The 25578-nt window shown below is 44.1% G+C and overlaps 1 protein-coding gene across 6 annotated transcripts in view; it reads left to right on the top strand.

Annotated features, from left to right (window-relative positions):
- kcnma1a (potassium large conductance calcium-activated channel, subfamily M, alpha member 1a) overlaps positions 1 to 25578 on the top strand; it is a 924908-nt gene that overhangs the window by 648118 nt on the left and 251212 nt on the right. For all 6 annotated transcript variants that reach the window (XM_059946553.1, XM_059946552.1, XM_059946549.1 and 3 more), the window contains 3 exons: positions 12039 to 12144; positions 13956 to 14038; positions 22045 to 22114. In XM_059946553.1, the coding sequence (XP_059802536.1) occupies positions 12039 to 12144; positions 13956 to 14038; positions 22045 to 22114 (259 nt within the window). The remainder of the gene's footprint in view (positions 1 to 12038; positions 12145 to 13955; positions 14039 to 22044; positions 22115 to 25578) is intronic.

The raw sequence follows: 25578 nt of genomic DNA, 5'->3' as shown, positions 1-25578 counted from the left end.
AGCCAGATTTAGCTTTGGTTGATGGGTCAGTCAATATCAAGTCCCAGAGCACAGAAACAGGCCCCTCAGCCAATTAGGTCTGTGCTGACCGTCGGCTATTTTCATTATTTATTATTCTTTTACTGTTGTTGCGTGGACCAAGGTACAATGAAAAGCTTGTAATCTGTCCTGTTCATACAGATAAGATGATTACACAGTGCATTGAACTAGAATAAGGTAGAACAATAACAATGCAGAATAAAATTTAAAAGCTACTGAAAGTATGCTGTACAGGTAAACACTAGAGTGCAAAATCATATTGAGACTGATTACATTAGTTCTAATCTAACTTAGGTCATTCTTGTCACTTCCCACTAACTCCACCCTTCCTGACAGAGTCTATCTCTCACCTTCTTACTTGGGGCAATTTCAATGGGCAGCTCATTTACCAACCTGCACATCTCTGGGATGTGGGAGGAAACCAGAACACTTGGGAGAAACCCCCATGCTGTCACAGTAAGAACGTGCAAACTCCACACAGACAGTGCTCAAGGTCAGGACTTGAACCCGGATATCTCAGAGCCACGAGTGTGGAAGTGCTCTGGGATTGGCTCGGAGCGGAGGAACAACAGTGGCCGGTACACTGATGCAGCTAGTAGAGTGGCCGCCTCTCTTCTCCAGTAATCCAGGTTCAGTTCTGACTGTGTGGAGTTTGCACGTTCTCCCTGTGATCGATCCTAAGGAGGGTTCCGACCTGAAGCGTCAACAGTTCCTTTCTTCCCAGGGATGAAGCTCATCCCACAGTATTCCTTCAGCAGATTGCTTGTTGCTCCAGATTCCGGCACCTTGTATCTCCCTGTGGCCATGTGTGGGTTAAACCCAGGTCTCTGGTTTCCTCTACACCCCGAGGACATGCGGTTTGACCAAAGTAAAATAGAAATATCGGAAAAATGAAATAGGATTATTGTAAATGAATGCTTACTGGTCAGCACAGACACCTAGGGCTGAAGGACCTGTTCCCCTGCTTTAAGGAATATTCCAATGGGAATGTGTAACTTTCTGAGAAGACCTCCTGCCTCAACCCATGTAGTCCCGTGTTCTTGCTTGTACGGATGTGATGAAATCATCTGCATGGATGACAAGCAAAGCAAAGTTCTTCCACTGTACTTCAGTACATGTGTCAATAGTAATCCAACTAGAATGAGGTCCTAAAGTCTTGTCCATATGGCACATACAAATGCACAATCAGTACAGCTTTCTCTCCCTTCCTGAAGTGTACACTCCCGACTAGATTCATACAGCACACCAGCACAGAAACAGGCCCTTTAGTCCATCTAGTCCATGCCAAGCTATCACTCTGCTTCATCCCCATCGACCTGCACCGACACCATAGCCCTCCTTCTGTCTTTCATCCGTGTGCCTATTCAAATTTCTCTTACATGTTGAAATCAACCCCACATCCACCACTTCCACTGGCAGCTCATTCCGCACTCTCACTACCCTCTGAGTGAAGAAGTTCCCCTCAGGTGCCTGTTCAATATTTCTTCTTTCACCCTTAACCTCTGACCTCTGCAGTAGTTCAAGTCTCACCCAACTTCAATGGAAAGAAAACCTGGTTACATTTAGCCTATTTATATGTCTCATAATTTTGTATACTTCCATCACATGTCCCCGCCTTTTCCTATACTCCAGGGATTAAAATCCTAACCTATTCAATTTTTCCCTATAACTCAGGTTCTCTAGTCCTGAAAGCATCTTTGTAAATTACTCTCACTATCATGTGAACAGAAAATATAATCACTCTCAAACTCTCAAGTCTTGGTTGATAAGAAATTGCTGCCATGGTTTCCCAAGACCATTCCCATCAGTAAAATATCAGGGGATTTCCTCACTCTGATCCTCAGATTATTTATCCCAGTACGTTGCCATGAAACAGATTAGACACTGGCAGCCTGGAACTCCAATGCTACAAGCAGTAAATGTTGACAAAGATCTAATGTGCAAAGCAAGACTCACTGGAATCCTGGACAAAATCCCTATGACAGCCCAAGGGCCAGATGGCCATTTGTACCAGTACAGCTGCCTCAGTCTAATAAACTCCCTCAGCACAGACTGCTGATTGGACTGGACAATGAAAGGCGCTTAGCCACTGTGTCGCTGTTAATTTAATGTCATTCCTCAAGTTTGTAGTCATAAACACTCTTCCAGTGCCTGTGATTGGTGAAGGAGACCTGAATGTCTGCTATATCCGAAGAGCTAATAACCCTGGGGAACTCATTCCCTCAGCTCTCCACCTCCACACTAGCCAATTGTTCCATGAGGACCTAAATTTTATTTATTTACTTACTGGGATCCAGTGCGGATTTGGCCCTTCTGGTCCTTTGAGCCACGCTGGCCAGCAATCCTTTGATTTAATCTTGGGCCTAATCACAGGACAATTTACAATAACCATTCGACCTGCCAACCAGTACATCTTCGGACTGTGGGAGGAAACCGGAGAACCTGGAGGAAACCCACGTGGTCACAGGAGAACATACAAATCTCTGACAAGCAGCAGCGGGAATCGAACCCCGGTCCCTGGTTCTGTAAAGCGTTGTGCTAATGACTAGGCTTCCCGGCTTCTCCATTATCGTCACATGTAGCTAGGTACTGATCATTTCATTGCAACTGCAGAAGCCATCGGAACAAAATTAGGCCATTCAGCCTAGAGAGTCTGCTCTGCCATTCCATCATGGCTGATTTTACTTTCCCTCTCAATATCATTCTCCTGCCTTCTCACCGTAACTTTTGATGCCCTTACTAATCAAGAGCCTACTAGCCTCCACTTTAAATATACTCAGTAACTTGGCCTCCACAGCTGTCTGTGGCAATGAATTCCACAGATTCATTACCTTCTTGCTGAAGAAATTCCTCCTCATCTCTGTTCCAAAGTATTGAGGTATACAAAGGGGAAAAAGGAATACAGAATAAAGTATAAAGTTATAGAGACAATAGGGTTCAAGGCCAAACAGAGATAGACTGTGAGGTCAAGAGTCCATCTTAAAACCATTCCACACAGGAGCAGAATTTGGACATTTGGCCCATTTGAGTCTGCTCCGACATTTCATCATTGCTAATCTGTTTCCCTCTCAGCTCCAATCTCCTGCCTTCTTCCTGTAATTCTTCTTGCCCTGACTAATCAAGAACCTATCAATCTCTGCCTTAAATATGCCCAATGATTTTGCCTCCACACCCACCTATGGCAAGGAATTACACAGATTCACAGCTCTCTGGCTAAAGAATTACCTCCTTATCTCCATTTTAAATGGACGTCCCTCTATTTAGAGGCGGTGCCCTCAGGTCCTAGACTCCCCCCACCATTGGAACCATCCACTCTGTTGAGGCCTTTCAACATTAGATAGGCTTCAATGAGATTCCATCTCATTCTTCTGAATTCAGGTGTGTACAGGCCCTGAGCCATCAATTGCTCCTCATATGGTGACCCTTTCATTGTGGGAATCGTTCTTGTCAAGCTCCTCCAAACCCTCCCCAATGTCAGCACATCCTTTCTTAGATAAGGAGCCCGAAACTGCTCACAATACTTCAAGTGCCTTATAAAACCTGAACATTACGTCTTTGCTTTTATATTCTAGTCCACTCAAAATTAATGCTAACATTGCATTTACCTTCCTCGCCACTGATTCAACCTGAAAAGTAACCTTTAGGGAATTCTACACAAGGACTTCCAAGTCCCTATGCACCTCAGATTTTTGAATGTACCCTTCAATTAGAAAATAGTCAATGCTTTTATTTCTTCTACCAAACTGCATGACCATACACTTCCCAACACTGTAATCCATCTGCCATTTCTTTGTCCATCCTCCTAAATCCTGCTGTAGCCTCCCTGCTTCCTCAACATTATTTGCCCCTCCACCTACCTTCATATCATCTGCAATCTTGGCCAAAAAGCTATCAATTTCCATCAAACAAATCATTAATACATAACGTAAAAGAAGCAGTCCCAGCACAGACTTCTGTGGAACATCACTAATCACTGGGAGCCAACCACAAAAAGCTCCCTTTATTCCCACTCTTTGCTTCCTGCCAATCAGCCAATGCTTTAACCATGCTGGTAAGTTTCCTGTAATATCATGGGCTCTTAGCTTGTTAGGCATCCTCATGTGTGGCACCTTGTCAAAGGCCTTCTGAAAATCCAAGTACACAACATCAACCGATTCTCCTTTGTCTATCCTGCTGATTATTTCTTCAAAGAATTCCAATAGTTTGTATTGGGCAAGATTTTCCCTTATGAAAACCATGCTGACTTCAGCCTTTTTAATCATGTGCCTCCAAGTCCCCCAAGACCTCATCCATAACAATCAATTCCAACATCTTCCCAACCACTGAGGTCAGATTAGCTGGCCTATTCTTTCTTTTCTTCTGTCTCTCTCCCTTTCTGAAGTGTGGAGTGACATTTGCAATTTTCCAATCCTTTGGAACCATGTCAGAAATTATTCATTCTTTGAAAAATCATTACTAATGCCTTCAGCCATCTTTTTCAGAACCCTGGTGTGTAGTCCATCTGGTCTAGGTGACTAATCTACCTTCAGACCTTTCAGTTCCTGAGTAATTGGCAACTGCATTCACTTCTGCCCCTTAACACTCTCAAACAGCTGGCATACTACTAGTCTCCTCCTCAGTGAAGACAGAGGCAAAATACTTATTCAGTTTGTTGGCCATTTCCTTGTCCTCCATTACTATCTCTCTAGCATCATTTTCAAGTGGTCCAATATCTACTCTCACCTCTTGATTTCTCTTTATCTATCGCAAAGAACGTTTTGCTTCGTCTTTAATATGTTTGGCTGGCTTACCACTTATTCCATCTCTTCTCTCTTAATGACTTTTTAAGTTGCCTTCTGTTGGATTTTAAGATCTTCCAATCCTCTATTTCCCCAATAATTTTTGCTTTATTATATGCCCTCTCATTTGCTTTTATGTTGGCTTTAACTTTCCATGTCATCGTTCTGCCTTTAGAATACCACTTCCTTGTAATATATCCTGTGCCTTTTGAATTGCTTCCAAAACTCCAGCCACTGCTGCCCTTCCATTATCCCTTCTAGAGTCCCCCTCCAAAGACCAGCTCCTCTCTCAATCCTCTGTAATTCCCTTAACTCCACCTTTATACTGATACATTTGACTTTAGCTTCTCCCTCTCAGATTGCAGGGTGAATTCTATCATATTATGATCACATTATAATTCTATCATATTATGATTCTAAAGGTTCCTTGACCTTAAGATCACTAATCAATTCTGGTTCATTGCACAACACCTAATCCAGAACAGCTGATCCCCTCATGGGCTCAATCACAAGCTGCTCTAAAAAGCTATCTTGTGTGCATTCTACAAATTCTCTCTTGGGATCCAAGATCAGCACCAATCTGGTTTTTCCTATCCACCTGCATATTGAAATCCCCCATGATTATCGGTTGACATGCATTATCTATCTCCCATCATAATTTGCAGCCCACATCCTGACTGTGGTTTGGAGGTCTGTATTTAACTCCCATGAGGGTCTTCTGATCTGTGCAGTTCCTTAATTCTACCCGCGATGCTATATCTTCCAATCCTCTGTTACCTCTTTCTAAGGATTTGATTGCCCTTTCTATTAACAGAGGAGCCATACCCCACTGCCCCCTTCTGCCTACCTGCCTGTCCTTTGAATACAATTGGTATCCTTGGATGTTAAGCTCCCAGCTATAATCTTCTTTCAGCCATATATCAGATAGCCCAGAATGTCATACCTGTCAATCTCTAACTGTGCTACAAGATAATCTACCTTATTTTGTATACTACATGCTTTGAAATATAACCCTTTCAGCCCTGTATTCAGCATTCTTTTCGATTTTGTTCATCTCCTACACTGCAACTCATTTCTTTGACAGCAATTTTGCCCTATCATCCTGACAGCCCCACTACACACTACCTCTGCTTGGAAACCAACTGCCCCATCCTCAGCCCAATCACTTAGTTTCCCATCCCCCTTCCAAATTAGTTTAAACCCTCCCCAGCAGTCCAAGAAAGCCTGCCATCAAGGATATTAGTCACCCTCAGGTTCAGGTGTAACCTGACCCTTTTATGCAAGTCATACCTTCCCCAGAAGTGATCCCAGTGGTCCAGGAATCTGAAACCCTGCTCCATGCACCAGTTCCTCAGCCACACAGTCATCTGACAAATCATCCAATTCCTACCCTCACTGTTACATGGTACAGACAGCAATATAGAGATTACTACCCAGTAGGTCCTGCTTTTCAGCTTTCTACCTAGCTCCCCAGGACCTCTTTGTTTTCCTACTCATGTCATGGGTGTCAATATGTACCAAGATTTATGACTGTTTACTTTTCTCCTTGACCCTGACACCTGGGAGGCAACGTACCATCCAAGTGACTCTATCGCGTCTGCAGAGTCTCATGCCGACTCCTCTAACTATCTTATTGTATAAGGGAACCGCTCAGTAGCCTTATAACAGTAGGACAGAAATTGTTCTGGAGCCTGGTGGTGCATTCTTTCAGGATTTTGCAACTTCTGCCCAGTGAGACAGGGGAGAACAGTGATAATCCGGGATGGTGGAATCTTCGATTATGTTGGCTGCTTTACTGGGTGAGTGAGAAGAGAAGCCTGGAGTGTAAAGTGTGTCTACCACATTCTGTAGTTTCTTGTGGCCTTGGGCTGAGCAGTTGTCAAACAAAGCCATGATGTATCCAGGTGGCCCAGCTATAAAAATTGGTGAGGGTGAAAGGGGGATGTGCCAAGTTTCCTCAACCTCCTGAGGAAGTAAAGGCACGATTGCACTTTCTACGCTGTGGTGTTTACATTCATCCCTACCTTAGTGGATTGAACCATGAATGGGAAATCCATCTTCTAGTCTTCCCATGATGTCTTGAAACTTATGTATTTGACCCAATTTTCAGTTGCCAATCCAATTATTCCTCTTTAAGAGGCCCGATATCAAACCTGGTGTAGGCCAGGGGTCCACAGACCCCTTGATTAATGGTATTTGTCCATGGCATCAAGTAAGATTGGGAACCCTGTGGTCCAGGTCAATTGATTGGGACATCATTGGGGTGGCACTGTGCATCAGCTTGTAGATCTGCAGTCTCACACCTCCAGCAACCTGGGTTCAATCCTGACCTCTGACATTGTCTGTTTGCCTATTCTCCCAATGTTGTTTATTCTCAAGAGCTCCATTTCCTTCCACACCCCAAAAATGTGTGGGTTATTACTTGACTGCTGTAAATCGTACCAGGTGTGTAGGTGAGGGGCAAAATCTGGGGAGGGTGTTGGGATGATGAGAAAATGGGAACATAAAACAACATTGGCATAGGATGAGAGTAAACAGGTGGTTGCTATAGGTATTGGTTTATTATAGGCAGCTTTGAACTTTGTCACATGTACCAAGATACATTGAAAAACTTGTCCTGTATACTGTCTGTATAGATAAGATTATTACACAGTGCATAAGAGAATAAGTTAAAACATTAACAATGCAGCATAAACCACAATGGGTGGCATGGTAGCGTAATGGTTAGCACAATGCTTTACAGTACCAGTGACCCGGAATCAATTCCCACCACTTCCTGTGACCATGTGGGTTTCCTCTGGGGGCTCCAATTTCCTCCCACAGTCCAAAGACCTACTGGTTGTTAGGCTTATTGGTCATTGTAAATAGGCTAGGGCAGTTTGGTGCAGTGCTTTACTTATTCAGGAGGTTAATTAGAGCGGGACAGAAGCTGTCCTCGAGCCTGGTGGTATGTACTTTCAGGCATTTATATCTTCTGCCCAGTGGGAGAGAGGGGTGAAGAGGGAATGCCTGAGGTAGGTGGAGTCGTTGACATGGAAACAGTGGACAGAATGACCTGTTTCCATGTTGCAAGACTTTATGGCAACATCTCTGGAATATAGAATCTTTACAAGCACAAATTGTTCTGGAGATAGTGCTGAATAGTTGAGCTTTGTAATTAGGAGCAATATTGACAGCAGCAATGATTTGAATTATTGCCTGCAGCTGTATTCTTCAATTGTATGTGATCCCATCCAGTGCATTAATTTTAGCTCAATGTTTCACTGAAATCGGTTCTCCTCCTAAGTGCCAAAGTTCTAGTTTCACTGAACATGGGTCTAATCCTCAGGGAATAGCTGAATGCAGTTGCATATCCGTATTGGCTGGTTGGGATTGTGATTCCGTCCAACGCTTGTGAAAAATGTGGCTATAGAACAAGCAGAATCAGTGTCATCCTGGAAGCAGACTGACAGGAATAGTATTCCTAGGAGTAGATCCAAAGTTTTAGTTTTTCCACAGGAAGCTTCCCTGTGAACAGAACGCTAGCACAGTTCCAAAGTTGTGTCATGGGATAAGTCCTATCCTTTTTAGGCTTACAGAATAAAATAACTTTTACTGTATATTTTTCAGAAAGGACATTACACATTGAATGAGCCCTTCAGGGCCTGGTCCAGGATTAATTGATGTATTCCACTGTTGCCGAAAATCTGTGTGCATCACTGCAGTTTGTAATGGAGCCACTGGATGGCGCTGCCTCTGCGACGCTTCAAATGACAAGTGTTTACAGATCATGGCATCTTAACACAGTCATTTATTTCAAATTCCACCTAAGCAACTTCCTACCCTTCATCTGTCACTTTCTCCTCAAAGGTTCAGTGGGCCACCTCCCTGTCTCACAGAGCCAGAACAATCCATAAAACATAAGAGGAGAATTAGGCCAATCTGCCTATAGAGTTTGCTCCACCATTCCATCATGTCTGATTTATTTTCCCTCACAACTCTATTCTCCTGATATCTCCTGTAACCTTTGATGCTCTTACCAATCAAAAGCCTATCAACCCCTACTTTAAATATACCCAATGACTTATTGCAATAAATTCCACAGGCTAAAGAAATTCCTCCTCATCTCTGTTGTAAAGGAACATATTTCCTTTCTGATGCTGTGCCCTCTAGTCGTGGACTCTCCCACTATTAGAAATATCCTCTTCACGTTCACTCTATCCAGGCCTTCCAATATTCAGTGGATTTCAATGAGATCACACAAAATGCTGGAGGAACTCAGCAGGTCAGGCAGCATCTACGGAAATGCATACATATTTGTAATATATTTTGATGGCATCTCCCATAGTGCTCTATATCGGACCGAATGAGGTTGAACATCTCCTACAGCTCTGACTGTACATGGCCCATTTAGATTATATCAGCTCTCAGAGCAATCCCACTGCTAACTGATCTTTCCTGTAAACTATTCTCCCCATGTTCCCATCAACTGTTCCCTGATTCTAACACCTACAGAGGAGCTGTCTACCCAAGTGCCCTCCCAATACACATATCTTTGGGGTGTGGAAAGAGGTGGAGGACCCTGAGTAAGCCAAATGGTCAGAGGAGAAAGTGCAAAAGTACAACACACACACACGATAGAAATGAATATGAATCCAGGTCACTGGAGTTATGAGACAGCAAATCTTATTTACAATATTAACTGTCCATTCTGCTATAGGAAAGCAGCTAGCTTTTTAAACACAGCTCATGTGAACTGTGTACCTACCAATCATGCTTATTTGTGGTAACACATATAAAATGCTGGGGGATATTAGCAGATTAAGCAGTACCCATGGAGATGAATAAGTAGTTGATGTATTGGGCTGAGACCCTTCATCAGGACTGGAAAGGAAGGGAAAAGAAGGTAGGGGGAGGAGGACAAGCTGAAAAATAATAGGTCAAACCAGGTGAGGAGCGGAGCAGGGATGAAATGAGAAGCTGGATGGAGGTAGGTGGAAAAGGTAAAGGGCTGAAGAAGAAGGAATCTGATGGGAGCAGAGAGTAGACCACGGGAGAGGCGAGTGCTTATTTGTGGAATTGTGTAGACAGTGGTGTGACTGGGATAATTTGGGACAGAAAGGTGGGGGTGGGAAGATTGGTAAGAGAAAAAGAGGTTCCAGGCGCTGGACAGGTTAATGTCACATGATAGGCTAATCAGGTGAAAGAGAGGATGTGTGTTTATGGGCGATTCTGAGATACTGTTACCTTTACTAGCAGGTACGACATCTCATAGAGTCATAGAATGTCATAACAGGACATTCAGCCCACCATTTCCCCTACTGAATGTTCACCCATTCATACTAATCCCATCTCCCTTTAGTTAGCCTTTTGGGTCTGGGAATTCAAATGCTTATCTCAATACTTCTAGATTCATTTAGAGCAGGGGTTCCCAACTTTTTTTATGCTGTGAACCTCTACCATTAACCAAGGGATCTGTGGACCCCAGACTGAGAACCCCTGCTCTACCTGCTCTCAGCGTCTGTTTCCACCACCCTCTCTCGTGTGTGTTCCAGGCACTGTCTGCTCTCTGAGTGGAATTAGTATCAATCAGGTCCTCTCCAATTTTCCCTTGCCTTCTATTTTATCTGCCTCTTACCCTTGGGGTAATTTTCCTGCAGTCTACCCTCTCCATGCCCCTCATAATTTTGTATATGTCAATCATGTCCCGTCTTAAACCCACGCAATCCAGGCAAAATGACCTTGTCTGTCACTGAAGCACTCCATCAGGCAGCATCCTGGTGAATCTCCTCTGGCCCCTCTTTGATTCTGTTTGATGGGTCATATGGCTGTCATTTGTATGGTAAGGAGAAAGGAGAATTATTGGAGATATATTCAAAGATTCGAAGTATATTTATTATCAAAGTATGTATGCAGTATGCAACCCTGAGATTCATCTTCCTGCCGTCAGCCAAGAAACAAAGAAACACCATGGAACTCAATGAAGGAAAGCATCAAACACAACAACACACACAAAAAAAAGAACAAATTGTGCAAACAGCAAAAAACAAGTGAATAAAGAGTGTGACCAGTATGATGGTCTGCGTGGCCCCTCCATGACCTTATGATCCATCGATCCTGTGCCAGATGAGGTCTCCAACACAGGCTCACTATGTCACACTGCCTCCACACCACCCCCCCCCCCACCAATCTGTGGTCGTTAAGTTGTACAATAAGGAAACAGGTCCTTCAGCCCATCAGGTCTATGCTCACCATCAAGGCACCCATCTATACTACTACTCATCACATTCTATTCTATCTCTTGACATTCCCGTCAACTCCCCCTACCCTCTACACACCAGGGGAAATACAGTGCGGCCAACTGCCCTTCTGATCTGCATGCTTCTGGGAGGTGGAGAGGAACCCAAAGCACCTGGAGGAAACCCATGTGGTGAAAGGGAGAATGCGCAAACACCTCTCAGACAGCTCAGGACTGAATCAGCCTTGCTGGAGTTGTGGGGTAGCACTTCTAACGGTTGTGCCTGCGTGCACCTGAATCCACCGAGCTCCAGTTGGTACCTGCATCACACCTTGTGGGAGAGTACTGCTCAGAAGGGTGTGGGCACCTGGCATCTCTCAAACACTGAAGAGATTCTAGAGTATATTTCCTCCCTGCAAAATGTTGACGCACAGAGTCATCGAGTCATAGAAAGGCAGAGCGCAGAAATAGGTCCTTTGGTCTACCTAGTCCATTCCAAACCATTTAAACTGCCCAGTCCCATTGACCTGAACTGGGACTATGGCCCTCCATACCCCTACTATCCATGTACCTATCCAAACTTCTCTTAAATGTTGAAATTGAGCTTTCTTGAACCACTTGCACTAGCAGTACGTTCCACGTTCTCACAACCCTCTGAGTAAAGAAGTTTCCCCTCATGTTCCCCTTAAACTTCTCATGTTTCACCCTTAACCCAGGTGATGAACATATCAGAGAAATGCTAGCAGAGTCTTGGTCAATGCAGTGACATTAATAGACGTTGCTCAGGGAAAAGGTAACTTTTCACTCCTGTTTACTTTTAACTGGCTTCAGATTTGTGATGTGACTTTGGCCTACATTGTCCCATGTGTAGTAGCATAAAACAAAAGTTATTTTGTGTCAAACCATTACACAATTTCATTATATTTCTCTTGTTTGAGATCTTGCATAAGTGTTTGAAAAGATTGCTGATCACTGTTTCGCATTCTTTTTTAATCTCTCCCCAGTATTTCCCCTAACCTTGAGCTTGAAGCTCTTTTTAAAAGACATTTCACTCAGGTGGAATTCTTCCAAGGTTCTGTTCTGAATCCACATGATCTCGCCAGAGTCAAGGTAATGACTGTATCCTTTTTCCGCCTCTGTGCTGTCATGTGTTTGGTAGCCCCGCCAGGATAGCAAGCTTGCATAAACTCAAACTAGTCTCCCTTGGTTTCTGATTTATCAGTCGCTGTGGGTGGAGGGGGTCTGGTTTCTCTTTCATTTGTTTAGAAAGCTGCATCTCATTTACTGTAAGGGAAGGAGACAAGGTGTGGTGAAATGCAACCCAGAGGCAATTGCACAACCATTCACCACTGATGTCAACGGAACAGTCTTTTTATACCTGAAGAGGAATGTCTTGTGGTTGTCCATTGGCTGCTGCAACTGAGCTGATGTGGGTTGGTGAAAAAAATTAAGTTACCTTCACAACTTGAGATAACTGCTTGGCCTTTCAGTAGTGTACCTGGTCACCCTGAGACATTAATAATGGCCAGTTTACCGGAAGGGGCTGCACTGTGTTTTTTTGTCTGTGCAAGATTTCCCATCTGGGAAAAGACAGCAATACGAATAGAAGTAACGAGTCTGGAATGAGGGTGATAAAATAAGCAGATATGGAAAGTAATGTACAAGTTTTACATTTTAAAGGGCTCTGACAAGAATTTCCTGTTGACATGACTGAGACAGGACACAATTGATTTCATGCCTGGTATATGTAGCCCCTGCTTTCTGCACTGCTTCCCAGTATTCTGAGATTTGAAGCTTGCTGCTTTATGAGAGAGATAGTGAACTGGTTCAAGTTATCCAGCTGCCTGTGGCCTCTTACAGCTTGAGTTACGTTCTTTCCTCCCCGGATTATTAGACACAAGTCACACTGAGCACCAGCAGAACCAAAGCCCAGTGGAAAATCTCTGACAGGGTGAAAATCATGTCAGCCATCAACTGCCAGTAATAATATTGTTACTCTAGGTAGCGACAGCAGTGAAGCTATACTCTGTTACATTACTTGTTACATGACCACATTCACTGTTGTGTAATGTATCCCACCACTGCGGGCTTGTAACATGTCCCACGTTATTATCTTGTTACATCCCACAAGTCTATTGTCTTGTATGCCCATTGCCTATTCTCTACATGCCCCATTTCTGTTGCTTCATTACATCCCACATCGATTATTTTGTTACATGCTCCACATTGCTTATCTCATTACATACCCTATGTCTATTGTCTCGTTACATGCTCCATCACTATTACTTCCTTACGTACCCCACATCGATTATTTAATTATGTGCTTCACATTGTTTGTCTCATTCCATGCCCCATATCTGTTGTCTCATTATTTGACCCATGTCCATTATCCCACCGTCACCCTTGCCTATCATTACGAACCCAACACCAGTCCTCACATTATTTCACTATTGTCTTTGATGCATCCCCCACCTCGTTACATTCTCCAAGTTATTGTCTTGCATCCTCAAACCCACTTGTCTCATTAATCGGTCCCAGCTTATTGTCTCAGTATGTGCCAGATGCCTTTTGTTCTGCATTTGGATCCAACTCAAAGTGGTGAAATCAGAATATTCTCTCTGGATGAAAGTGATACTTTGAGTATAATCTGAAAGAGGTCAATTCTTTGCTTTATTGCAAAATTTCATTGTAATTTGACCGGGGCAATTTTATCTTACTTTCAGCTTTCCCTTTTATTCTGTCTTCCAAGCAAAACTTGACAATCGTGATTATGGTTCTGTGCAGAATTTGGGTTAATGTTCTATTTTGAGAATTAAGTCCTATTCAGCGCAATCCAGTGGAAGTCAGTGTATTGTAGTGGCTTGTGTATATCGCAATGATCCATGACTTTCACGGGCTTTTCATGTCTTTCCGTGTCTCAGATAGAGTCATCAGACGCTTGCTTAATTCTGGCCAACAAGTACTGTCCTGACCCTGATGCTGAAGATGCTTCGAACATCATGAGGTAAGAGCGAAGGATGGAAATTTGCTGCCGACAGAACTGAGGTCCCAGAGAGAGTTCGGGCGGGGCTGAGCAAAGTGGCTTGTGCAAAAGTGAAACACATGCAGATATAGTAAACCTGAAGTATAATAGACGATGCTAGGAACACTCAGCAGCTGGCTTTTCAGGGAGCGCAATGGCATTGCTGGTAGAGTCGTTGCCTCTCGATGCAGAGGACCCAGGTTTGATCCCTACCTCGGGTGCTATTACTGTGGGTTTCTCCGGGCACCCTAGTTTCCTCCCACTTCCCAGTGATACTTGAGTTGGTAGGATAAGGGGATTGTGTAAGTTGTCCCCTTGTGTGTAGATGTGTGGTGAAACCAGGGGACTGGTGGGTGGGTGGGGGAGGAGGTGTATGGTAGAGATGTTAAGAAAATGGTTGAGTGTAAACAAATCAGGAACAACTTAGGATTGAAATGCAACAAATGCTACCGGGCACCATGGTAGCGTAACGGTTAATGCGAGGCTTTTACAACTGGGGCTGTTGTGGAATTCAGAGTTCAACCTCGGCATCCCCCTGTGAGGAGTTTGTACATCTTCCCCATGGAGTGAGTGGGTCTACCCCGGGTGGGTGTGTTGGTTTTCCTCCCACGGTCCAACGACGTAATGGGTAGGTGAATTGGTCATTGTAAATTGTCCCGTGATTAGGTTAGGGTTAATCAAATTTGTGGGTGGTTCAAGGCAAGGCTCAAAGTGCTGGAAGGGCCCATTCCACAATGTATTGCTAAATAATATAAAATAAAATGGTCGGTATCCGACTTGATGGGCAGAATGGCCTAATTCTGCTCCTGTATCTCATGGTCTTAAGGATTTGGTGGTTCTAAGGAGCTGTTTTTGTGATTCCACCTCAACTGTGACACATCTCCTCTAACATCAGAATCAGGTTTACTATTACTGACATATGTTGTTTGATGGCAAATACAGTGCAATACATTAAAAAATTATCAAAGGTTTCAAAGGTACATTTAATGTCAGAGAAATGTATACAATATACATCCTGAAATGCTTTTTCTTTGCAACCATCCCCAAAAACAGAGTGTCCCAAAGAATGAATGACAGTTAAATGTTAGAGCCCCAAAGTCCCCCCAGCTCCCCTCCCTCCCCCACATAAGCAGCAGTAAGCAATGATCCTCCCTCCCCCCACCGATTAAAAGAAAAAGCATCAGCACCCACCACCGAGCACTCAAGCATGCAGAAAGCAACAAGGACAGAGACTTGCTCTACTCCAAAGACTATGCGTACACCCAGTATACAACATACTTCAGGTTCTCCCTCTCCCTAATAAGGGAGAAAGAATTGTCTCCATTTCACAGCGAGAGGGGAGACATAACAAAAAACTCCCTGCTTTACAATGTTAAAAGTCCGTTGCATCGCTTTCTCTGAGCTCTATGTCCAAAGATCTCAGGTCACTGGGTACACAGCCTTAGATCTTCCGGCTCCTGACACTGATCTGTCGGGACACTGACCTTCGATCTGCCCGTTTCCAGAGCTCTGAGATCCTAGGCCTGCAAAGGCGAGTCAAACTCTTAGGCCATGCCCTTGGCACGTCAGACAACAGCCAGTTATGAAGAGCGGGTCCCGTTCCCACAAAGAACAGCGTGTAACTCCAAGTCAGTGTCTTCAAAAGAACCCTGAAACGGAAAACTAGAGATATCAAAGATGGAAGTAGAGCTGTTTCCGAATATGCAAGCAAAGGAGTTGCTGTTTAGATCCATTTTGACTAATCTCTGCCATCTGAAGATAGAAGTTACAATAAGAAACCTTTATATAAAATAAAATAGTGCAAAAAGAGAGGAAAATAATAAGTTAATGTTCATGGACTATTCAGAAATTTGATGGCGGAGAGGAAGAAGCTATTCCTAAAACATTGAGTCTATGTCTTCAGGGTCCCAGATCTCCTCCCCACTGGTAGCAATGAGAAGAGGGCATGTCCTGTTTTAAATGGTTTTAAATGGTCGATGCTGCCTTCTTGAGGCATCACCCTTTGAAGATTTTCTCGATGGTGGGGAAGCTTGTGCCCATGATGGAGCCCATCGTGTGTGAGTCCAGCTGAAGCACAAAAACAGAGTTTGGCTTTCAGGTCATTGCTTTCCATCATGATGGGGAAAGGTAGAAACTTAAGCTGCAGAGAAGAGTGAGTGGAAGAGAAACTGAAAGGAAAGGTCTGTGATAGAATGAAGTTGAGGAAGATGGAATGATATAGGTAGAGATGGTAAAGGACAAATCTATGAAAGAAATAAAAAGGGCAGAACTGAAATCTGAAATAAAACTAGCTACTCTGTGTCATCTAAATCTTTGAGAAACAAGCTTTTACAGATGCACAGTGGAGAGTATCCTGATTGGTTGCATCTCGGCCTGGTTCGGAAACAGCATTGCCCAGGAATGACAAAGCCTACAAAAAGTGATAGATCCAGCCCAGTCCATCACAGAAAAGGCCCTTCCCACCAGTGTAGATATTTACAAGGAGCGCTGCCACAAGAAAGCAGCATCCATTATCAAGGACCCCCAGCATCCAGGCTATGTTCTCTTCTTACTGTCGTCATTGGGAAAAGTAGAACCATAGAAAACCTACAGCACAATACAGGCCTTTCAGCCCACAAAGCTGTGCCAAAAATGTCCTTACCTTAGAAATTACCTAAGGTTACCCATAGCCCTCTATTTTTCTAAGCTCCACGTACCTATCCAGAAGTCTCTTAAGAGACCCTATCGTATCGGCCTCCACCACCACCGCCGGCAGCCCATTCCACACACTCACCACTCTCTGTGTAAAAAACTTACCCATGACATCTCCTCTGTACCTACTTCCAAGCACCTTAAAACTGTGTCCTCTCATGCTAGTCATTTCAGCCCTGGGTAAAAGCCTCTGATTATCCACATGATTAATGCCTCTCATCATCTTGTACCCCTCTATCAGTTCACCTCTCATCCTTCATCACTCCAAGGAGAAAAGGCCGAGTTCGCTCAACCTATTCTTATAAGACATACTCCCCAAACCAGGCAATATCTTTGTAAATCTTCTGTGCACCCTTTCTATGGTTTACACATACTTCCTGTAGTGAGGCAACCAGAACTGAGCACAGTACTCCAAGTGGGGTCTGACCAGGGTCCAATATAGCTGCAACATTACCTCTCGGCTCTTAAACTCAATCCCACAATTGATGAAGGCCGATGCTCTGTGTGCCTTCTTAACCACAGAGTCAACCTGCGCAGCAGCTTTGAGAGTCCTATGGACTTGGACCCCAAGAACCCTCTGATCCTCCACACTGCCAAGAATCTTACCATTAATACTATATTCTGACATCATATTTGACCTACCAAAATGAACCGCCTCACGTTTAGGTGAGAAAGGAGGTACAACAGCCTTAGGTCCTACAGCACCAGATTCAGGGAAGTACCAGCCCTGAAAGCACTTTCTCCACTGGGGGTTATTGTGACGCAGGCTCTTTTAGGCCATTCCCAAACTATGGGATCAGTTGGCTGGGATAAGCCTTTCTCTCCTGGCTTTCCCCAAAACAGAATGTCAAAAACAAGTAGCGGGCCAAATTCCTCCAACAGTATTTTTCATCATTAAATGGGATTGGTATCAGTGGCACCCCTTCTGCAAATGGGATCACGCTCTCATGCATACCCAACAGTCCGAAGCATCGATGTGGTTTGCATACTCGTATACCATCCATAGGAATGTGTTGCAGGTTTTCACACTGACCACCATCATCACCACTGCCGTCAGCAACCCTCACTTTGCCATTCTGTAATGCAGAGAGGCACAAACTCTCTCCCTCACAGTTAGCTATTGGGGATTCAGACATGTCACTTTCGGTTTCCCCTGGTAACACTGCGTACCACATATTCCCTGGTCCATGCACCACAATCTCCCACAACCACATCGGTCCCCAGCCCCAGTGACCCCCTTGGTAGCTGCACCCAAACCTTCCACGATTCCTCTTCCACTTCCACCTCTTCTGGCTTTGGAGGGTCCATCACTGCTAAATGCCGTGTCCTGTGTCATTAGGAACCCACCCGGACTCTACCAGCCAAGAGTTCAGATTTCCACAGTTTGCTTCAACAACTCGTTCATACATTCCGAACATCCCCACCACCAGCAGGTTATATGGGATGTGAAACTCAAACGGAATGCCAGATTCATCTCCCTCCAAAAACAAATTTAATCCATTCTTGTAGTTCCCTTCCTTCAGAGCCTTTGCAAGTAACTGCAAAACTCAGAACTAAATTAATTCCCACAGTGGAAAACTTTAACATATTTTACAAAAGGAAAGAAGAGACGACTAGGCGGGAGCCGCCGGCACATTAACACATTCACAGAGCCACAAAAAAGTACAACCCTATTAAAGATAAGATCTCCTGCAAATTCTCTTCACCAAGTAACAAAATAATTCAATTCAGTCACCTTTTCCACTGATTCAAGCACCCTTCCAATGCAGATTTAACAGGCACAAGAAAGAATCTGCAGTCATATACACTCACTCAAATTAAATCACTTGTGGCCACCTCTCACGCAACATTTTTCGAGCTGAAACCATTCACACTTTATTATAGGTGGTGCAGGGCGATTGACCCCCCCTCCTCCTTACGGGGGTGGGGCGGGAAGGCGCCACTCACTGCCTGACCCCTGCTGCCGCTGTAGGTTCGCCAACACCTTTTACAGCAAGGGGTGTGAGGAATCCTGCAGAGGAGAGGGGACCTGATTGGGAGGGGGCTTGAGAATGACCCTTCTCACATAACTGCCTCTTTGCCTCTATTCCCCGGCAGAGCTCCTTCCACATGGCATAGAGGGTGGGAATAGTGTGGTGAACTACATATACCTGTCTGGACATGCCCCTCTGCTGACTGCTCCTGTGGCTCCTCCCACAGACCCCCTGTATAAAGGCGGTTGGAGGCACTGCTCCTCCCTCAGTCTCCAGGATGTTGTGTGGTGGTCTCTCGCTACTAATCGTGGTCTCTTGCAGCTAATAAAAGCCTATCGTTCGCCTCCTGTCTCCGAGAGTTATTGATGGTGCATCAAATAGGAATCCCATTTATCTGCTTCTTCAGTACGCTGGCTTTGAGCAACACCAAGAACATTTCCTTACAGGCCACACAGGGCCCTCCACACTCCAGACCACTTGCCTAATTTGTGCACGGACTAACAGGGACTTTCTTCCATGTATTGAATTGAATTGAATTGACTTTATATACTTGCATCCCTCATATATATGAGGAGTTAAAATCTGTACATTACGTCTCTATCTAAATGTGCAATTATAGTAATTAATAACAAATATGTACATCAGGATAGTCAATATAACATGAAAATACAGTTGAGTCAGCATGAATTAAGTGATACTCTAACCCTTCTGGCAACTGAATGATTGCATTTACAATAAACCCAACAGCCCATTAAAGGCAGGACCAAACTTTTCAAGTGGGGAGCTGCTGTCATAACCAAGTGCCCTACCAGGACAGGGATTAGTTCAGAATCTTCTGGCAGGCTATCACTATGGCCATATAAGGCAGCAATTACAGCCTATCCCTTCCCCCAAGATGCTCCACTCCACCCAGGGCTTGAAACCCCACACAAGAAAGGAAAAGCAGCTGACCTTGAATGCTGCCACCACCCGATTGTAGCAGCATTTATTACCTTCATGGGGAGCGAGTAGCACCCTCAGGGTGATATTTCCTGTGTGTTGGGATGACAACCCCTTCCCCCCAGGGTGCCCATTTCTCTAATAGGTAGACTCACTCCGATAGCCACCTCATCCTTTTTCCTCAACAGCCATATGGCCAGAGGCTCTGCCGACTTCTACCAGTATCTATCCCCCAGTTTTGCCAGTTTCTTGGCGGAGAACTCCTGACGCTTGTTATCTTGGAGGGGCCAATTATCCTACCACCCCCCCCCCATGTCCCTCATTGCCCTGTGTGGTCACCAGTCTGGCCTGTATTGTCTCTGATACATAGGGGTAAGGTGACCATCTCAAGGGAGAATCATAGGCTCTACTCTCTCTGGCCCATTCTCACCATTCAGCCAGATATCCCGGTCCATGTGTTCGGATATCTCCCCACGGTATCAAAGCTTAGACCTTAATGGCTCATTGGGTAACTTTTAAATTGCTACACCTTCACTAACCAGCAGGCCATCTCCGTACCCTCGTCTTCTAGCTCTTTGGCCCCGGTCTGCGCTGACCAAGTAGCTCCCCCATGGTGGTGCAGCGCCTGTGCAGAACTTCCACCTCATTCTTGAGACTTACATCCTTCATTCCCCTGTTCTCTCTGTGTGATTGTCTCCTGGTGGTGCTTTCCTTTTAGGGAACCCTGCCTTATCAAGTATGGACACGATGTGGTATCTGATTTTTCACCCCGCAGGAGTCCAACTTGTCTGACCGGTCGACAGGCCTCCCGTAGTCCACCATTAGATTAGCGGTCCATCCTGGGCCTCGGCACTCCTTGTGCGGGGGGTTTCTCTCTCTTATTTTGCCAACCTGCACGTCAGGAGGAAGTAGGAACACACAAAGTCACAAGAGAATGTGCAGACTGCGCACAGACTGCACGGGAGGGCAGGATTAGAGCTGTGTGTCTATGCTACCCATCATCCTTATCAGTATTTTCCCTGAGACCCTGCTCCAAGACTCATATTCAACCTTGGATGAAGCTTAAGCCCGACAATTTTCCTCCCTCATAGCTTTACAAACTTCAGTTTAACATCCTTGAAATTTGGACTCTGCACAAAGTCAATTTTTCTTCAACAACTTTGCCAATTAACCTGGAAACATCATTTCACAGTCTCACTTTTTCCAAAGAAAACCATACAGAGTTCCTGAACTTTTTCCAATAACTTAAATTCCTAAGTCCAAAAGTCACTCTTGTCGTTCATCTCTGCACTCTCTGTAAATCCTTTAAGAAGGTCATTTTCACAAATAACTCTCCGAGACTGTACCCAATGTCCCAATTCTTATCTTACCCAGAAGGAGGCCATTTGTCCCATCAGGTCGTGGATGGCTCCTAGCAATACTATCAATCCCATTAATCCGATCCCCACTTTCCCCCACCCTGCACCTTCTCACTTCTTCTATTCCACATTTTTCTTTCCTCTTACATCTTCTCTTGTTCTCATCTGCCTATCACCTCCCACTGGTATGGCTCCTACTTCCCTTTCTCCCATGGTCCACTCTCCTCTCCTAAAACAAATTTCTTCTTTGTCTGCCCTTTACCTTTTCCACCTGTCACCTCCCAGCATCTTACTTCATTCCCCCTCCACCATCCCATCTACCTTCCACCTCATCAGGTTTCAACTATCACCTTCTAGCTTGTACTCCTTTCCTCCCGCTTGCTGTCTTATTTTGGCTTCTTCCCCCTTAATTTCCAATTCTGATGAAGGCCCAAAACATTAACTCTTTATTCCTTTCTGTAGATGCTTCCTGACCTGCTGAGTTCCTCCAGCATTTTGTATTTGTTGCTCTGGATTTCAGGCATCTGTAGAATCTCTTGTGTTTAATCCTATTCCTATTGCAGTTCCTTCTTCACCTACATCTTATTATCTCTCACCATTATTCCCCTTTGATTACTTTTGCCTTTAACCTACACCACCCTCTAGCTAAAAAGTTCCGTATCTTCTCAGTAAGATTTTTGAATAGTTTCCGAGTCAATGGAGCCCTGACCTCTCAATCTAACTTGATATGATTTTGTACCTTTTCAGCTACATGAACTGTACTTTCTCTGTCACTGTCCTGATGAAAGATTTTAGCTCAAAACATCGACTGTTCATTCCTTTCTATAGAAGCTGCCTGACCCCCTGAATTCTTCCAGCATTTTGTGTGTGTTTTGCTGTAGTTGTTACATTTTATTCTGCATTATGTTCTTGCTTTAATCTTATACTACTTCAAAAATGCAGTGAGACAATCATTATTCAGGGGCTTAACCTAAAATTGGAGTCCAAGGAAACTGGCCGATTAAACATTTTCTTTCTTTTATTTCAGGGTAATATCTATCAAAAATTATAATCCAAAGATAAGAATTATTACACAGATGCTACAATATCATAACAAGGTAAGCATGATTTTACTGTTTACTCCCCCACCCGCCTGGGTTCACCTATCATCTGCCATTGTATACTCATCCCCCTCTCTCCACTTTCTTATCCTGGCTTCTGACTCCTTGAGGTTGAGGAGTCAGACAGCTAGAGGAGATCTGAGGTAAATATAATCACACACAGGGTGGTTGTAAACTGTGAAGGTAGTGTGATTAAGGCATCTGTTTAAGGCATTGAGAATAACATCAGCAAGTTTGTTGATGACACTAAGCTGTGTGGCAGTGTGACATGTAATGAGGATGTTAGGAGAATTCAGGGTGATTTGGATAGGCTGGGTGAGTGGGCAGATACTTGGCAGATGACGTTTAATGTGATTAAGTGTGAGGTTATCCACTTTGGGAGTAAGAACAGGAAGGCAGATTATTATCTGAACGGTGTAAAGTTAGGTAAGGGAGAAATACAAAGAGATCTAGGAGTCCTTGTTCATTAGTCACTGAAGGTGAATGAGCAAGTGCAGCAGGCAGTGAAGAAGGCTAATGGAATGTTGGCCTTTATTACAAAGGGAATTGAGTACAAGAGCAAGGAAATCCTCTTGCATTTGTACAGGGCCCTGGTGAGTATTGTGTACAGTTTTGGTCTCCAGGCTTAAGGAAGGACATCCTGGCTGTAGAGGAAGTGCGGCGTAGATTCACAAGGTTAATTCCTGGGATGTCAGGACTGTCTTATGCAGAGAGGTTAGAGAGACTGGGCTTGTACACGCTAGAATTAAGGAGATTGAGAGGGGATCTGATTGCAACTTATAAGATTATTAAGGGATTGGATAAGATAGAGACAGGTAATATGTTCCAGATGCTGGGAGAGTCCAGTACCAGAGGGCATGGTTTGAGAATAAGGGGTAGGTCATTTAGGACAGAGTTAAGGAAAAACTTCTTCTCCCAGAGAGTTGGGGGGTCTGGAATGCACTGCCTCGGAAGGCAGTGGAGGCCAATTATCTGGATGCTTTCAAGAAGGAGCTAGATAGGTATCTTATGGATAGGGGAATCAAGGGATATGGGGACAAGGCAGGAACTGGGTATTGATAGTAGATGATCAGCCATTATCTCAAAATGGTGCTGCAGGCTCGAAGGGCCAAATGGTCTACTTCTGCACCTATTGTCTATTGTCTATTGAGTACAACATCAAAAGAAAGCATCAGGACGAACATTTGAATCATCAAGGCATAGAATGTTATTGACCAGTGTTAAGTGTCATAGACAGTTTGCATGGGGATCTGGGTCAGCTGGATAAGTGGGTTGAATTAAATGGAGTCTAATTTGAATAAGGGTGAGGTGTTGCATTTTGGGAAGAAAAGCAGACAGGTTCATGGTTAAGAAAGGTTTAGAATCAGAATCAAGTTTGTTATCACTGATGTATGTTGTGAAATGTGTTGCTTTGCAGCAGTGATGCAGTGCAATATATATATGTGTGTGTGTATCATATTTATTATGAATTATGGTTTATGTTATGTATTGCACTGTGTGTGTATATATAACTTGTACCTTATTTACTCAAATAAGTAGTGTAAAATGAGAGCAACAATTATAAGGTAAGTTCATGAGCTTATTGTGAAATCTGAAATCTAATGACAGGGGAAGAAGCTGTTCCTAAAACACTGTGTGTGTCTTCAGGTCCTCTGATGAAAAATGAGAGACCATGTCCTAGATGGTGAGGGTCCTTAAAGATCAATGCAGTCTATTTGAGAAATTGCATTTTGAAGATGTCTTCAGTGCTGGGGAGGCTAGTGTCCCATGATGGTGCTGGGGTAGAGAGCTGTGGGGCCAAATGGGAGCAAATGGGACTAACACAGATCTAAATCTTGGTTGGCATGGGCCCATGAAGCCAAAGAGCCTGTTTCTCTGCTGTGTGAGTCTATGGGTGCTGTGTAACTCTATGGGTGCTGTGTGAGTCTACAGGTGCAGTGTGACTCTATGGGTGCTGCGTGACTTTATGGGTACTGTGTGACTCTATGGGTGCTGTGTGAGTCTACGGGTGCTGGGGGAAGACACACCCAATTATTTGAAGGAAACCAGCCTGAGGACTGTAACTTCAAGAGGTGGAGGACAGGATACCCTCATTAGATTAATTCCCTATTTGACTGAGCAGATTCTCCATGCCTCTCATGTCTCTCCTCTTCGTGGGGCACTAATTGTCCATAGTTACGAGGACACCATCTAGTGTTTGTTTTTAAAGATACTGACTTAGAGATTTAGAAATTTGGAGATACAGCATGGTAACTCAATGAACCTGTGCTGCCCAATTACACCCATGTGACCAATTAACATCTTTGGAGTGTGGGAGGAAACAGTTATGGTCCATGGAGAACGTACGGCAGCAGGAATTGAACCCAAATTGTTGGTGCTGTAATAGCATTGGCCTAACTGCTACGCTACCATACCTCCTTCTTTGAACGCTCCCCTGACTCCCTCTCATAGTTCGAACATAATGCCCACTGCATTTTGGCGTGGCAAAGAGGACAAAGTTGCTTTTTCCTTACTAGTGCCACAAACAAGAAGGGGAATATGGTGGAGGGTTAATAATCCCTCATTACTTCTTGCCCTCTGAAACTCGGGTCAGTCCATGTGGATCCTGTATCTGTCTCAAAGCATCAAGTGCTAGAAATGCTCAACAAACCAGGCAGCATCTGTGGAAAGAGAAGCAAATAACAGTTCAGGGTGAAGACCCTTCGTCAGAAGAAATGTTTTCAATCTAAAACTTCACCTCAGTTTCTCTTTCCACATATACTTCAAACATTTCCAGTTCTTTAAATTTCATATTTCCAGCAACTGTATTGTCTTAATTTTTCATTTTAGTCCAATTAGAAATTAGTCTTAGTCTTAATTTTAGTCATTTTAGTCCAATTAGAAAAGCAAAGACACAGGAGCTGGGACAATCACCAGTTACGTGTTCTCCTTCTAGTCGCACAACATCCTGACTTGGCAGTACATAGAACCATAGTCATTGAACACTAAAGCACAGAAGCAGGGTCTTCAGCCCATCTAGTCTATGCTGAACTATTACTCTGCCCAGTCCTATCAACCTACACCTGAACCATATCCTTCCCATCCATGTAGTTATCCAAACTTCTCTTAAGTGTTGTCATCAAACCTGCATCCACCACTTCCTCTGGCAGCTCATTCCACACACACACCATCTCCAGAGTGAAAAACTTCCCTCTCCCATGTTCCCCCAAAACATTTCACCTTTCACACTTAACCCGTGACCTCTAGATCTAGTCTCACCAACCTGCTTGTGTTTACCCTGTCAATACCCCACATAATTTTAGATACCTATCAAAACTCCCCTCACTCTCCCATGATCCCTGGAATAAAGTCCTAACCTCTTCAACCTTTCCCTATAACTTGGGTTCTCAAGTCCCAGCAAAATCCGTGTATATTTTCTCTGTACTCTTTAAATCTTTTTGATATATTTGTTGTTGGTAGGT

The sequence above is a fragment of the Hypanus sabinus genome, chromosome 21 (genome assembly GCF_030144855.1).
Source record: "Hypanus sabinus isolate sHypSab1 chromosome 21, sHypSab1.hap1, whole genome shotgun sequence".
NCBI classification, from domain to species: Eukaryota; Metazoa; Chordata; class Chondrichthyes; order Myliobatiformes; family Dasyatidae; genus Hypanus; species Hypanus sabinus.
This window is presented reverse-complemented; position numbering and strand designations above follow the sequence as displayed.